This window comes from Corvus moneduloides, chromosome 12 (genome assembly GCF_009650955.1).
Source record: "Corvus moneduloides isolate bCorMon1 chromosome 12, bCorMon1.pri, whole genome shotgun sequence".
NCBI lineage: Eukaryota > Metazoa > Chordata > Aves > Passeriformes > Corvidae > Corvus > Corvus moneduloides.
Genome location: NC_045487.1, coordinates 4,983,967 through 5,000,421, shown reverse-complemented (window position 1 = coordinate 5,000,421; position 16,455 = coordinate 4,983,967). Strand labels below are relative to the sequence as shown.

Sequence of the window (16,455 nt, the reverse complement as noted above, 5' to 3'; positions counted from 1 at the left end):
CAATTTCATTTCATAGATATTACCACTGAAAGGCAAATAAAATTGGAAAAGACGTATTCCCAGAAAATCTATTATCAGAAACCCTAAAAAAATTATCATAAATTTAAGCATTTCTAGCTTTTACACAAGACTCAGAGGAACACCGCCTGCCCTGTCTAGTTACAATAAAGACCTGCTGGGCAAATGAAGGTCACTTGAATTTTTTAAAACTTAAAACATTGTCTTCTGCTAAATCACAGGGAAATACACCAAAACCATAATCAACTTTTCCTGGGTTTGACAATTGCAAAAGTCCTCTTTATACTCCTCATTCTTGACTCACAAACCACCACATCCCAAGGGACTGTGCACTCTGAAACCAGGAGTGAGTAATCAGGAAAAAGATGTTTCCCCTCTTCAAAGTATTCACTAAAGCATTCATCCTTTCAAAACTTCCAAACTACTATTTGTTTGGGTTGTAAATCTTGCAGCAACAATATTGACAATGTCACCGTAAACACTGTACAATGTCAATGAAATTGTCTAAAATATAGACCAGGTCATGGAGATTTCTTCTGATATGGCACAGGGTGAGGTGGTCTCATTTCAACTGTCGGGAACACAGGAACAGCAAAGCCCAGAAAGAATAGTTTGATTATTAGACCTGTCTCAAAATGAAAGACTTATACTCTTCTACAGCTTGGGAAGGGACTTTTTTTAATTAATTCCAAAGACACCTTTGGAAAGAGTTGATACTATGAAGGAAGCCAACACTTTCAGAGAACTAATATTTTAGTATGCATCTGAAAAATGACTCACTGGGTCTGACTGCCATTTTGTTTACTGCTGTGGAAAGCTGCAAAATGTAGTTGTAATAAAGCAGACATTGAAGAGATGTATTTAAACACCTACTTATCGATAGATATATTCTTATATTCGGCTCAATGAGCTGACTTGTTACTGTAAACAATAAATATCACTTTCAATAAGACAAAATAATTGATTTAAGAAGAAACCATGGGGTGTGATTATTAATTAATGCGTTGTTTGGCAATTAAGAAGTATTTGCTGCATTAATTATTGAAATTACTAGGCATGGGTAGTTTACAATATTTCCTAATCTTTTCAACATTTTACATTTTAAATATCAAATCCCAACAATCGAAATATTGCTGGCAAATTGGAAAGCAGAGGACAACTCTTCTACAGTCAAGACAAAAAAATAGTTACGTTTTATGTAAGCAGTGTCTTGTCCTTAGGAGTCCGACATCATCACACGCCCCTGTAGACCACACAAACCATAAATGTCTTTGAGCTCCAAACTACCATTAGATAGTTTTTATTGAATTCTAAGTCAATACTAAACTGGTTAGCTGGCAAGTTCATAATCACCAGAGGTAATATTCACAGTTCAGGAGAAGGGGTCAAGCAAGAGCTGGATGTGCATGTGTGATTTTCTACTTTCATGATAAAAAGTGACAATGTTCAAAACACCCAATATTGATATTTTAAAAAGGAATCCTCTCAGCCAGAAAAGTCTTTGGCTTCACACTACTTGAACTGCACCAAGATTTTTGGTCATTAATGAAATTTTGGAAATAATTCAGCACTCAATACTAGCGACATTTATTAACCATTATCACATTCAATAAACCTCTCCAACCTGCGCTCAGGTAACAGTCTGGGCAGTGCCAATTCTCACATTCACATGGAAAATCAAGAGGGGAAAAATAACAAACACAAGAAGACAAACAAAAGCCACAACCATGGCAAAGCCAGACCATGCAACATCCACCACTGATCCCAGGTTACAGGGAATGGCTGCCACAGGTCTGCTGTGAGGTGAGAACAGTGAGTCTGAAATCCAGTAACAACTAGAGGTGGCTGACTACGGAGCCAAGGTGTGGAGAGCTGGTCAGAGAACACTCCCACGGTGCTCTTCCCTATCAATAAATAAAATACCTAGAGAACGTTCAACACCTTACCTGTAGAAGCACATCCTCCACAGCGTGAAGCTTCAGGAACACAACGCGGGGCTCATCAGCGTCCACAGGGAGCAGCCCTTACCTTTACGGTGGCCACGGCATCCTACTCCGGGTTCTTTGCCACACCCCGGCTCCTGCCTCCTCTAGAGTCCGTCACTGGTGCAAAGTGGGGCTTCCTGTCACCATGAGCTCATTCCTCTTCACAGCAATTCACAGCATCAGTCATGCTAGTGGGTCATCTGGTCCGACCACTCTGCTCTAAGGTCATCCTAGAGCACATGGCACGGGATTGCGCCCAGACCGTTCTTGAATATGTCCGGGCTCAGGTCGCTCACGGCCGGGTTGCTGTGAGAGAAGCTCCTCAGCCTGGGGCTCTGCGCGCAGGAGGAGCTCTGCAGTGATGGCCGGCGAAGGCCGGTGGTCGGTAAAGGTGCAGCCCGGTTCACTCGGCATCACCTTCGTACGTTCCCCGTCTCTCAGGTAAGCACCGCGGGGACGCCAGCGGCCATGGGGCGGCATTTTTCCTCCCGAGAAACGACACGGACAGCTCTAAAGTGGCGATGGCCGATGGCTTCGTGTCGCCGCGCGTCCCCCAGCCGCTCCAAAATTCCGGCCACCGCCTCCACGTGAAGGGCAGGTGGCGGGAGGCCGCTGGTTTTCATATCCCCGAGCGGGCTGGCGAACCTGAAAAATGGCTGAGGGGCAGCGGGAGAGACATCGCCGTGCCCGGCGGGGAGCGGGGGCGAGAGGTGTCCCTGAGCTCCGCCGCGCTGCCCGGGCCGCCGCTCCTCGGGCGCTCCGGCCACCGCGGTTCCCTCGGCGATGGCCATGGGCGGCGGGGCGGCCACGCGGCGCCGGGGGGACGGGAAGGTGCCGGCAGGGCCGCCCGAGGCCCCGCGCCCGCCTTTCCCCGTGGTGACCTTGGGCGGGCGGCGCGGCCCTCCCGCCGAGCGCCCGCTCCGGCACCCACCCCTCCCACCCGCCCCTCTATTTTTATTTTTTTTTTAATTTTTTTTTTATTTATTTATTTATTTTGGCCGCGGAAAGAGTTTGAGGCGGGGGGGGGGGGCGGAGGGAGGAGGAGGAGGAGGGAGAGGAGGCCGCCGTCAGAGCGGCCCGGGGACTTTCCCGGAGGGAGGGCGCGGGGGAGACCCGTCCCGGTCCCGGTCCCGGTCCCCGCCCGGGGAGGGAGGCGGCGGCGGCGGGCGGGGTGTGAGCGGAGGGCGGGGGGCGCCGGCCCCGCCGCCGCGGGGGAGACGCGGCTCCCGGCGCTGTGCGCCCGAGCTGCTGCTGCTGCTGGTTACGCCAGCCCCGCCGCCTGCCTCTCCGCTCTCCTCGCCTCTGATTCTGCGCACAGCCAGCCCCAAAGCCTGTCATTCTGCAAAACACAGTTTACTCAACAGAGAGAGCGAGTGGGGGAGCGGGAGAGGTGGAGAGAGGGAGACGGCGCGGAGGATCCCAGTCCCGCACCCCAGCATGGCTTCGGGGGACCTTTACGAGGTACCGGGGGCCGCGGGGCGGGCGGGCGGCGGGGGGGGCGCCGGCCGGGGCGCCGCCGAGGGCAGCGGGGGCGCATTCGGAGCCGCTCCGCCGAGCCCTCGTAGTTGCCGAAGAGCGGAGGAAATCGCCGAGGGAAGGGCTGGGGTGGGGGGAAAAGGGCTGGCGTGTGTGCCCGGGGGGGGGCAGGGAGGGATGGAGCGGCTCCCCTCCCTTCCCGCTGCCTCTCTCTTTCTCTTTCTCTCTCTACTTTCCATCGGGCTTGATCTTAGCAGGCCTTGCAAGAGGGAAGGAGGAAGGAGTGAAGGAGAGCGAGAGTTAGCGGTAGGATGGGGAGGCGATCGCGGTGTGATGAGCCCGGAGAGTGGAGAAAGTCCAGGTAAAGTCATAGGCGCTCTGGACGTGCTGAATGTGCAGATTAGTGCGAAAAAATGCGCCTTAGCGCTGCCGGGAGGCGCAGGGATGGAGGCGGCTCTGCGCCCGCTGTGCAAAGTGCAGGAGCCGGCGCCAGGTTGCTTCACCTCCTGCCCGGGGTGCTGCGGGGGTGGCGGGGGCGGCGGCCGGGCCGGGCCCCGGCTCCCCGCGGGCCGCAAAGTTTGGCGGGGGCCCCGCTCCGGGCGGCCCGGGGTGCGAGGTGGGGCGGGCGGCGGCCCCCGGCCCCGCAGCCCGGCGTGCGCTGCCCCCCGGCCGCGGCGGCGGCGACAGCGGCGGGGCAGCATCGGGCGACGGCCGTCGGGTCGGGGGCAGGCAGGGAAAAAGGAGCCGGCGGGCAGTGGGCGAGACCCAGCCGAATTTTGACCTCCGGCACCCAGTTGTAATGCCCCAACCGAGAACGAGTGTAGCCACTCTTGCCACGCCAGAGAAGAAGAAGGGAGAAAGCTGAAATGAAAAATAAGACAGACTGGACATGGGTGTTTGAAATATTCAGTGCCAGTAAGTGGAACCAGGGTGGAAGGGGTAAAAACACCAAACATGACTGGATGTCCTACACTTCTTGGTCTGGAGCACCTCCTCAGGCTCCACGTTTCCTGGTGAAATGGCCATTTGTATTGAGGCTCTCTGGAGTGCATAGTGTAAGGGCTAGCACAGAAACCATCACCTTCCAGCTGGAGCTGTGTGCCAACCATCAGGGTGTGCTTGGGTGTGGAACTGCTTCTGTGGTTGGTTGGACATGGTTGGATTTATTCTCCATTTGATGATCTTGATGATCAGCTGTAGGGTCTCAAGTGCAAGAAGTGCAGTATCTGACAGGTTTCACGTAGACAGTTTTCACTTTGTCATTGTCTTTCAAAGTCTTTAGCGAGGTCATCGCTAAGGGATGACACTGCTCTATTAGGATGGTATTTTACTGTGTGTGACACAGACCTCCTCTGAAGTACTTAAACTCTCCTACGTGGTGTTAAATTATCGGAAGTACATGATGATCTGAATAGTGTCATTGACCTTTCCCCCCCATTTTGCAGTATCTGTCATTTAACTTTGTAATTTTAAGGATATTGTATGTCAGCTGTATTGCTGTTGTGACTCTAGAATAGCCAATGGGAGTTCTGTGAAGACCAACTTTGACCCAAAATGTTAGCAATACAATTTTAGTATTAGTAGTTTCTGGGTTGCATAGAAGATCTTTGCCTCATGTAGTCTGAATTATATTTGGATGTTTGGATTAGTTATAGAAAGAAATAAAGCTAGTATGTCTTAGGCTAATGGTAGCCATGCTGGTTTAGCTCTGACTCATCGTTAAAAAATTCTGCTGTTTTATGATCTTTGTGTTGTAAAACGATGACGTTTGGTAGTTGGATGTGGGCTGTGTCACTGTGTGACATCCAAGTGAGGTTGCTCGAGTAGTCACCTGGTGTGTTCTGCGAGAGAGCAGAATCACAGCCCAGTTTGCAGGTACAGTTAGGCCCAGTCTCTTTGCAGGCATTTGCACACAGGATGAATGTGAATTTTTGGTACTGTGGTTCAAAGCCTCTGAATCACTTCCTTTCTTTGTTACTCCATTTGAAATACTTTTGCTTATCATTGTACAATATGGAAGAATTGTCTCCACCAGATCAGGTAGGTGGAAGAGGTGTGGCTGTTCCTTTCTCGTTGTGTGAGGTGTTTGGAAAATGACCTTAACTGGTCATGGTGTAAAATCTTCATCTTCATGTTGGACATGAGGCAAAAAGTACATGCAGGGCTTCAGTTATCAATCTATCTGCATTTTGCATCTTCACTGGGAAGTTCTACTTGACAGAGGTCAGAAGAAATGTCTAGAAAGCTGAAGAGTTTGTATGTCTAATAGGTAGCAATTGTGTAGATGGTACTGGCCTCATTTAAAAAATGAATCAGTTTTGCTTCCCTGCTTTTCCCCCTTCCCAAAAAACCAACTGCATCAAGGGAATTTATTAAAAAGAAGCTCTTAGCTCTGGGATGTCCCACACCAGTTTGCACATGAGATGAAGTGCTTTGTGCCCTCAGAGCAGTCCAAGGTCTTGAACTAGTAAAACACTGGGTGGATCACAGGATGACCATTAAACAGTTTCAGGACTTTACCTTGAAATAATTTGAGGCTGTGGGTGTAAATAAACAACTTGGGTCTTATGGTGACATTCCAAAGGTATGGTGCACTCCTGATTCCTCTTTGACTCCTTAGTAATATCCAAATCCTTTAAGGATTCTTACTGAACTTCATCAAATAAGACCAATAACTAACTCTGCAATTTGGAGAATTTAGTACTGGCTGCAAAATTATTTATAAAGCCAATCACAATATAGAAGTCCTGATAGAGCACATGGAAAAAGTACAGTGTATATATTGCCTATATGAACTCATCATACTTTGGTGACACCCAAGAAACTTCTAGAAATTTTGAAGTTTTGGAAATAGGTGTGCATATTTTTCCTGTCAGTTCATTCATTTTCTACTGTCGTGTTATTTTAAAAGGCTTTTCAACCTTTTAAACTTAAAGATAAATTCAATTACTGTCTTTATATTGAAGCAAAATAAGATCACAGACAAAATAACCTCCGTGTTTGGCTAGGTAGGTGCCTTTTTCTAGTTAGAAATGGCTTTTAATCATCTGAAATACCACCTATAACATTTGGGTTAGGACTGTAAAACAGGTACTAATTTATTCTAGAAGCAAAAGAACACCCATTAGGAGTTCTGTGTTTACTGGTAGTCAGTTCTAGACCTGTGTGTTAGAACCAAGACATTTTACAGCTAATTATTCCATTATATGGTAAAATGTAGGTGTTAGTTTTGAAGTTTTTAAGTGCATTTTTTTTTCCTTTACCAGTTAAGAGTGTTGTGTGTGTTTTAGTGTAATTCTCAGGCTATATGAAATAATGGTTTGGCTTTGCTTGAGTTCCACGTGCTTATGATTTCAAGCTTTTGTGAGTGGGTGAAAGTGTCATGGAATATTCCTTTTTTTTTATCTTGCTTTTCCTCCTAAGAGGAGACCTGTTAAATATTAAAGACCTATGGTGCATGTTTCCTTAGAAATAATAATCTGAAAATAAAGGACTGACAAAAAAGGGTCTTCAGAGTAGCCTTCAAGTAAGGCAGCACTGGTTTGCCTTGTGTTTCATCATACACTGTTGGATGCACTGACAGGAAATGGTCGTTCTTTTGGGGAACAGACAGAAAGGGAAATGTACTTACTCTTAAATACCAAGTTTGTTGATTCACATTAAAGTTGTCAGTAACTTGAAGTAACGTTTTTCATTTTCCATGTACAATTGGTTACATTATCTGAATCCAGACAGTTATCTCACAGACTCTGGTATTTTAAGTCTGAAATGGCTTTAGAGGGGAAAAATTCCATATGAACAGTGCTCCTAACTTTTTTCCTAGCCCAGAGCATCCTGTTTACTGCAATAAAAACCCCTTTATTGATGAATATGTGGTTATCAGTATCACAGAGATGCTTTTTAAGCTCATCTCGATGCTTTTTTTTTTTTAACATTTTGGGGGGTTGTATGCAATGAACACTATTAGACCTTCAGGGGTGATGACGTTGAAATCTAAAGTGGTATTTTACCATTGTGTCAGATTGTATTACAACACCTTTGGTAAATGATCTAAAGATTACAGCCAAATCTCTGAAGGGGTCTTAACATGTATGCATTTCTGGATCACAAAAATAAAACAGGTCTTTAAAGCTCAATAGTTATTGCATTAAAGGGGAAAAGTGATATTTTTTAAAATGGCATCTTCTTACTGAAATGATGCAATGCCCATGGACAGGAGCATGTCCACCACAATGACACGTTTCAATTCAATCTTAGTCTGTTTATGCTGCAGTGTAAGAACGAGCTGCAGTTTATTTCAGCTCACGTGATCCACCAGAAAGATAATGTACTTCCAGATAATTGCAGTATTTCCCATTTATACCTGCACTCAGGTACCAGCAAAGTCAAAACTTGAAGATAATAATGGCACTGTTTGGGCTGCTGAATCTCTATGACATGTGGAGACATGCAGATGGGAGAGAACAGGGTTGAACTTCTGAGTGCAAGGTTTGGCTTGAGATGTAGGGTTTAGAAAATCATCTTTGCTTTACAAGGAAATGCAAGTTTTTGAGCGTTGTGCTTTCCATCTTGCATCTCTTTCAATGGAGTCACTTTTTAGCAGAGATACATACTTAAAATCTGCTTATTGAACTGAAAAGCAGAAATCTATTTTTTAATTATTTCATGTGTATTTTCTAAGACAGAGGTGACTTGGAAGAAGATGGTGTGTTTTAGTAAAGGTTATTATTTGTCAAATCAGCCTCTGTATTGATACAACTGATCTGTGGTGAAGGAGTAGCACTGACTTCACAAGCAGAAAACAGTGGCTTGAAGTAGGATTTGGGGAATATAGAACATTTAAGCACCTACTCCTTCTGTACACTGGCAAACTGTGTATGCAACATTGATTTCAGTAATACTGAGCTGGCACTCACAAGCTCTGAGATTTGGTCATCTGTAAGTAACGCCTTTCCATTTTTTTTAGTGGAAAAGCTTTACTAACAACTATTTTGAAGAATCAGCTATTTATCAATACATTATCATTGATCTATTCTCAAAATCAGTGTTTAGAAGACAACTGTCCTCAAAATCAAGTAACTTCCAAGCAGTATTACCTTTAGTCTGTAGAAATCCAGAAATTTTGTTGCCTGATGAAAATTCTCAGGACTCTGTTCCAAACGTGGTGTGATTTGCAGTGCAGACTGTATTCTTCAATCCTAAACTGGGCAATTATCTGAAGTACAAATTTGGGTATAAAGACAGTAACAAAGAATTAACCAGAGGTCCCTTCTGGCCAGGTCTTGGGACTTCTCTAAATTAAAGTTACTGAGTGAGGTTCAAAAGTGGACCTGGATAACTCTGGCAGTATTCATTGTCTTACTAAGAAATTCCAGTGTAGATCTGCATATGGAACATTTCAATGCCCATAATGACTGTCTTGTTTACCTACAGCGTCACTGTTACCACAAGCCTAACTTCCTTTACCTTGTAAACTGCTGAGCGTATTTTGGGACACCAAAAACCAATTGATTCTTTGTTACAATCTTGATAAAGTGTTTTATCTGGCTCAAGTGTAGCTTGCTTCAAGGTACAAGTCTTAAGTGTGCTCCTGCTTGGGAGGGACACTGAAATACACCCTTGTCACTCTTAAAAGCCAGAACATTTGAAGTGAAGATACCACCAAAGCTACTGAACTGAACAGGCTTCCTTCCCTTCAGTGTCCAGGTTCACTGCCCATAACGATCAAAAGATTAAAATTGCGTCATTTTTTCTAATACTTCCTTAATGAAAAATACAGTGCTTTATTTTGGGCTGGTCTTTGATTGAATATTAAAATCCAGCAATAAACTCATGGTTTAGTAATTGCTTCTGAAAGTTAAAATATTTAGAGAGAGATAGCTCAAATAATGGCAAAATTTAAATGTGGTTTAATATTGAAAGAAATGGGCTAGTTATTTTTTTTTTTATCAATGGAGTGATTGTACTGGCCAGCTATGTTGTAAATAGCATTTCTTTGTCCATTCTTTTGACTTTTAGCATTAGTACAGTTTCTTGGCTCTGTACATTTTCATCAGTGCAATCCCTTTTTGTTGTTCCTTCTTATCCATATAATTTTCAGATAGTTTTTGCAGCACATTTATGGCACTGGCATCTTGACACTGGTAAAAAAATATTAATAAATAGTTTGCTGTTCCTTGCATTCAAACTATTAGAACAATATAATTAAAGTCAAATGTTTGTAACATACATTCATGCAAATACAAATATTTTGGTTTTGACAAAAGGAAATTCATCCTTTCTGCCTGTTGAATTACAATATCCCACTCTTCGTTTATTATTAAAACTTTACATTGGTAGTATTGCAATACTAAAAGGAAATACACTTCAGTCTGTTTTCTTCTATTACACAGAGCAAATGTAGATCACAGTACTATTTCAATACTATCTCATTATGAGTCCTGATATAAAACATTGCTGCAAATCTATTAGGTCTCTAAAGGCTTTCAAAAGAAATTGATATGATTGACCTGTGTAGACAAGAATGATTCTTCTCATGCCTCACCAAAAAGAGGAATTAGATTGACTCTTACAAAATGGTAAAGGGTAGCAGTATGAGCAGAAGACTACAACAAAACACTAAAACAAAACCAGCATTTAAAACGTCTGTCAGAAAGACACTTCTGTCTGAAAATAGCAGTTCCCCTACTTGGGCTTTCCTAGATGTCTCACAGAATACCCCCAAAATTTGCACCCCATTCCTTCAGAGCAGCAAACCAGAAATGATGAGGATATTTTCTTCCTTCAGGCTCTTCACTGCATTTATTTAGATTTTGTTGGTGTTTCATGAAATCATCTTATATTAATTACTTCTGTGTGCCTCATACCCAATGGATTAAGAAGGAATATGAGGGACTATGCAGCGCTAAGTCTGAGTTCCATTGCATGCAGATTAGTAGCACCTGTCAAAATAAATAGAATTAGCAGATACATGTGAACATGTCTTGGTTTGGACAACAGTTAACATTTTTATAGGACATCTCACAGATCTCTTAGTCAATATGTACAGAAGAATGACTCTGGCTGGTGTAAATGGTTTTTCAAAAAACCTTTTTGTAAGACCCCACAAGAGCAGCTGATAACATAACAAAACCAAGCTATGGTCCGGAAGGATTGGTCATCTCTTAGACTATCTCGTTTACAGAGAGGTGTCTATGAACAGAGGTTTCAAACACTGGTATTGGGACCTGTGTTGTACAACAGAGTCATCAACTACTTGAAAATAATCACATTTACTCTTGGTAATTTCTAGATTATTATTATTATAATTGTCAAGACAAAGGTTGACAGTGAAGAGCAGAATGACAGCAACTGAAATTCAGTGTTTACAAATGCAAGCTTATGATCAAAGGAAAAATAATCCTCACTATACATGCATAAAAATGAGCCCTGAAGAAGCTGTTACTATTCTGGAGAAATCTTGGAATCATTGTGGAAGTTTTCTGGGTGTGTCCATGTTAATATTTTAATTTGGATCAGGTGCATGCTTTTGAAGTGAATCTCCCCGTGAGCCCCAGTTGCCACACCTCTGTTTGCATCACGGCATTGTCTTGGAGAGCAGTGACCACACTCCCTTCCGAAGAAACCAAACCAGAAAATGTGTTTCAGCTCCTAATGGGTGTCCAGTCCATGGGACCAGACTTCTCATGAACAGAAGTTTGCATGACTAAAAAAGCAATTGAGAATGAAAGAGAAGCTTATCGTCCTTGTGTCCCTGGGAAACATGGTGCTTCCACCTCTGCAGTACTGCACCCGCTGCCAGGAGACGCAGAACTAGAAGTAATGCAGAGAAGGGCCATCAGGGTGTTGCAGGGGATGGAGTGGCTGTCAGGGAAATGACACCTTATGACAACTTTCTGGCTGGGTAAAGAAGTGATTGAATGGTATGGAAAAGACAGATGGGGATGTTTAGTTAAGTCAGAGATGAATGCTATTTCTCATTGCACAAGAAAAGATATGCAGCAAAGGAAATAATTAGGCAAGTGGTGGAGACAAGGGAAGTACTTCACAGTATTTAAATCTTGGAAGTCTTTGCCATGGGATGTTGCGGAAATCAGAATTGTAAATGGTTTCAAAGAATGGTAAAACAGGTTCTTGGCGGATTGATCCCTTTATGCTTTTCAGCACAAACCAATCTTTAAACTGCTAATCATGAGTAGCTGTGAGGGCAGAGCAAGGGCAGCACTTACTCTATAGATGCTGTTTCCTAAGCATCCAGTACTAATTTCTATTTGAATATACAACACGTTGAGCTAAGTGGACCTTTAGTCTGACCTCGTATGGCAGTTCTTAGTTTTGTACTTACTACAGTCATTAAACAAACATGGTTATTGACTAAGGTGTTGATACAGTCTGCAGAGATCACAAACACACTTGCCTTACAAGCTGTATCCTAGTATTCTAATTCCTAACCCTTGTCAATTAATATCTTTTCAAAGCAAAGGACAAATCAGAATAGTGAGTTCAGTTTCTGGTTTAGAGCCCTCACAGTCTAGATTTAGAATCAAAGAATCATTAAGGTTGGAAAAGTCTTCTAAGACCATTGAGTCCAACCATTAACCCAGCACCACCGTGTTCACTGTTAACCACGTCCCCAGGTGCCATATCCACATGCCTTTTGAAGACTTCAAGGATGGTGATTCCACCACTGCCCAGGACAGCCTATTCCAGACTTCTAACAAGTTGCAGTGTGTGGTAGAAGCAAACAAAAGAGTAGAAGAGAGGAGGTGAACTGAACACTGAATCAAACATATGTAATAAAAATGAAGTTTTATCTCCTTGTTGTAGCTCTACTTAATAACTGGGGATAAAGGGTTAAAGATAAACTAGAAAACATTCCAGTAAATGCATGGCATGAGGCAAATGATTGAGTCAATGTTACTGGAAAGTTACATTAATGGAATAATACGTTTCTGATGAACAAAACCAGGTTTCTCCTACGAGAAAAGCATTTCAGCATCTAAAAGGGTTTATCCACAGCTTTCCCACATTTATGATTTTGGATAGTATTCATAGGCTTCCTTAATACTGTACAGAATTGTCTATACAGTATCTGCCTTACCTGAATATACATCAAAAAGCCACTAACTTTTAACAAGCCCATCAAGTGGTTATTTTGTTGTTTGGGGTTTTTTTCCAGAAATGGTGATTACTAATATACTGATATATAAACAGTCTAATTTCTAACTGACCAGCCTGACCTGTCAAATTCTTTCACACATACACAATGAACTTTTTTGTGACATCACTTGGCAGTTACTGCAACAAAGGAGAGAGCCTTGCTCATGTATCTTATTATTCTTAGTAGTACGAGAGATCTTAAAGTGTGACATTGCACAGTTTTTTAAAAGACTACTTTGTAAAATTTGTTTTACTCTGCTAATGAACTTGCCTTTAAATGTTATGCAGTTGAAATTTGCTCTCATATTTTTTTGGTTTTTGGGGAAGGGACAGTTTTGCAAAATATGAAATGACATTAATACACCTAATGAATTTGTCTTCCAGAAATCTTTTGTGATAGGTTTCAGGTGTTTTAGCACAGGAAATCTGACAGGAAAGGTGCTGGAAAAATGTTGAGAAGTAGGGCTCACATGGAAGGAAAAGCCACAGTAATGCTTACAGGGCTTGTAAATGGGTTCTGAGAGAAACTGCAAAGATGTTGATCACAAAGTGTTTTGGTGATTAATGTAAGGGAGGAGTAGCAGACTGCAGTGCAAATGGGAATGCATGAATTTAGGATGGCACAGCATGGGAAGGCCTTCATTGATGTGAAGTGACTGAATTTATCTCTACATATGCAGAGGAGGTAGCAAACTTCTAGGTTCAGCAATGGTGCAACACAGCAGTAAAGCTATGAAATTTCAAATGAAATATTTCAAATTCCTATTTGAAATTAAATAGGAATATGACTCACATATCAAAATCTATACAGGGAGGAGGAGGGAAGCTTTGGGTCCCAAATTAAGTACTAGGAATTAGAGGGAAAACTACATTTATGTACCAAAATGATTTCACATGATTCCAGTGGAAATAACCTGGAAGTGCTTAAAGGAATGATAAATACTGGCTGAGGAGGGGCAAGTAGAACTGTATGATTTGTCTACAGTAACTGGCAGTAAGAGTCTGTAATAGAGTCCAGGCACATAAACTCAAGCTTTTCACAACCTGAAAATTTGGAAAGTTGAGAAAAAAACTTCCACTATTGTGTTCAGTAAATATTAGCACTGGTTCATCCTTTTCTACTGTGCTGACAAGTCAGAACCAATGTACTACAGCAGTCAGAAAAGGAGATGGTAGAAATGAGGAAGAACTTGACAGTGTTATATCCATTTGGTCACAGACCAAGCAGGCTGCCTGTGTGGCCTAAAGGAACAAAGGAGCATCGGGGAGCTCTGCTCCTCCCATGTCCTCACTCAGCATTTGGAGGCCATTGGAAGGAGACTCATCCACTGCCTTTTCACCAGCAGCAAATGACTTCCAGTGCCCTTCCCATGCACTTGCATCAGGTGATGGGTTAAAGCAGGAGTGCCAAGGTGGCCTTGTCATCTCTTCCTGCTGACTAAGGTCTATGCGAACAGTCTGTTGTATGGCATTTATCAAATGGATCAAGATAATAAAAATTACAAGCTCCAAGGAAGACACCCTTTTTTTTTTGTACACATCACAAGCTTTGCATTATTATTCTCATCAGTCTTTTGTTAAACTGAGAATGTGCTTTCATTGAAGAGCAGCATGGCTCAACATGTGGACTAGCAGTTGTAGTCCATAACCTCGTATGAGCTGCCTCTTGCTGCCTCAGGAAGCATTAAGAAATTGCCAGAATTGATGGAAGACTGTTCTTTCTCCCAGCTGAATAGCATCTCCCCAGCTTTGTCCTGGGCACCACAAAGGATGACAGATCTTTTTCCTGCATTGTTTGACCCTCCTGTGCTTTGGCTTTCTGACATGACATCACTTTCAGTATTTCTAGTGAGTGCCTCTCAGAAGCGGTATCAGATATTGCAGTGGCACAGGGTGACCACTTACTGACAAGCTGCTGTGGGCTGTGATTTGAATTGTTCTGCAACTGTGCTGCTGTTAGTTTTTGTGCTTCATCCACTCATGTCAAACACCACTGACAACCTGCTCTGTTTAGGAGAAAGGCAAGTCTCCTTTTAACATGAACTGAACCTTCTATTTGTACCATGAATGATGCAATTTCCTCCCCTGCTATTAACTGCTGATCTTGTAGCCTATTTAGTTTACAGGGAAAAGAAGGTCTTGCTTATTGATCAATAAGATATGTAGTTTACTTATAGTTTTTATTTTGGCTATGCAGTTTGCATTGCTGGTATATCTTAGGTTACACAACCCTTGATTTTCTACAGTCCATTTGAAGATACGTGTCCAAAGGACAGTTGATAAACCAAGGACAATATTTTTTAATGGTTTTTTTTAATCCCCAAGCCACAAGGCAGAATTCCTTTACTTAACTGAAATAAATTCTGCTTTAATGTAACACTTCTGTAAGATGTCCGGATTCCCTTATTAATTCTAGGAATTTGTGGAGCTCAGAACAGATTTAACAGAACTTTTCCTAAACATCTTTCTTACTTCATGTGCAGCTGCTGTTGCTCCTGCTACCACCAAAAAGCAGCCATTCCACGATAATAAGCATCTTAAAAGTTGCAGTGTAATGGCAATTGGTCTTTCCAAGTTCTGGGTTAGACACCAGGGATGTTGTTTAGTAGTGAGAAATCACCCAGGTATGTTTTGGATGTGCATTTAAATACGTACACTTTCACAGGCATTGAGGGGATATCTGGGGATTGCCTACAGGTATTTAGTAGTTGATACATCACTTATTCAAGATTTGGAAAGTACTTGAGAAGTAAGCCTCAGGGTTAGCAGAGGAGCTGTGTGATAAGCCTTAGATCTCACAGAAGAACTGATAGCAAGACCTACCTTTTCATTCCTCCTCTGATTATATGGTAGTGCAATACGGCTTTGCAGAGACAGATACAGCCTAACTGAGGGAGACAGAGGATGAACCAAGGCTGGTTTACAGTCAGTTTTGAGGCTCTTTTTTTTCTTTTGAAGTGACTAGTCTGTAGCTCCATTTCTGAGAAGGTTACTTGAACCTGTGACTCAAACAGAGACATCTCTGTACGGGGTAAGCCGGTAGCTGCAGCACTTCTGGGACAGAAACTGCCGACTGTTCAGAGCACGTTCCCCTCTGCAAACATGGTGGCAGCTGCTTTCGATCTGTGGCTTCTCACTGCTATTGTGTGAGGGAATCACACTCTGAGTTTCAAGAGCCACAACAGAGAGTAAGTAAAGCTGTGGCTCATTTAGGACTGGGTGTTATTTTAATGAGCTTAATAAATCCTATACGGGACTGAAAGTTTCTTTGGAGTTCTCAGTCCTGCAAACCAGCGTTCTCAGTCTGACCTTTGAGCCTTGTACACTGCAGAGCTCTGAAAAACTGCACCAGTTCTATGCTGCACCAATTTCAGCAACATCAGCAACCCCAGTGTAAGTAGCTCACCCGCTTCAGCAGCTGTTCTCAGCATCGAGTTGATCAGACATTGTACTGCAAAGGGTTTCCACTGGCACGGCTCACCGTGGTCACAGACACTGAAGTCCAGGAGGTCCACACTCATGTAGAAAAAAAATTATTTGCTTTGTGAAAGAGGTACCCACAGAAGACACGGAGTTGGAATTTTGTTAACCAAACTCATCGCATGATTAAAGCTGAAACGTTCATGAATGTTAATACTGTTCTTGTAAAGCATGAATGGCAAAGATTCATTCCATCTACAGTATGGACACTGACCTTCAAAGGGAAAAATTCATTGCAGCAGCATTTATCTCACTTTTGGCAAAGCAGGGTGATGAACTGGTACAATTTTTTTTAAAAGTACTATCACAGCTGTTTTCTGGCTATGTTACAATTTTA

The 16,455-nt window shown here is 42.9% G+C and overlaps 1 protein-coding gene across 1 annotated transcript in view; it reads left to right on the top strand.

Annotated features, from left to right (window-relative positions):
* The first annotated feature begins 3,176 nt into the window (after positions 1-3,176).
* Positions 3,177-16,455, top strand: part of CDYL2 (chromodomain Y like 2) — a 59,720-nt gene continuing 46,441 nt past the window's right edge. The window contains exon 1 of the mRNA XM_032121740.1: positions 3,177-3,464. Within this exon, the coding sequence (XP_031977631.1) occupies positions 3,441-3,464 (24 nt within the window). The 5' untranslated portion in view covers positions 3,177-3,440. The remainder of the gene's footprint in view (positions 3,465-16,455) is intronic.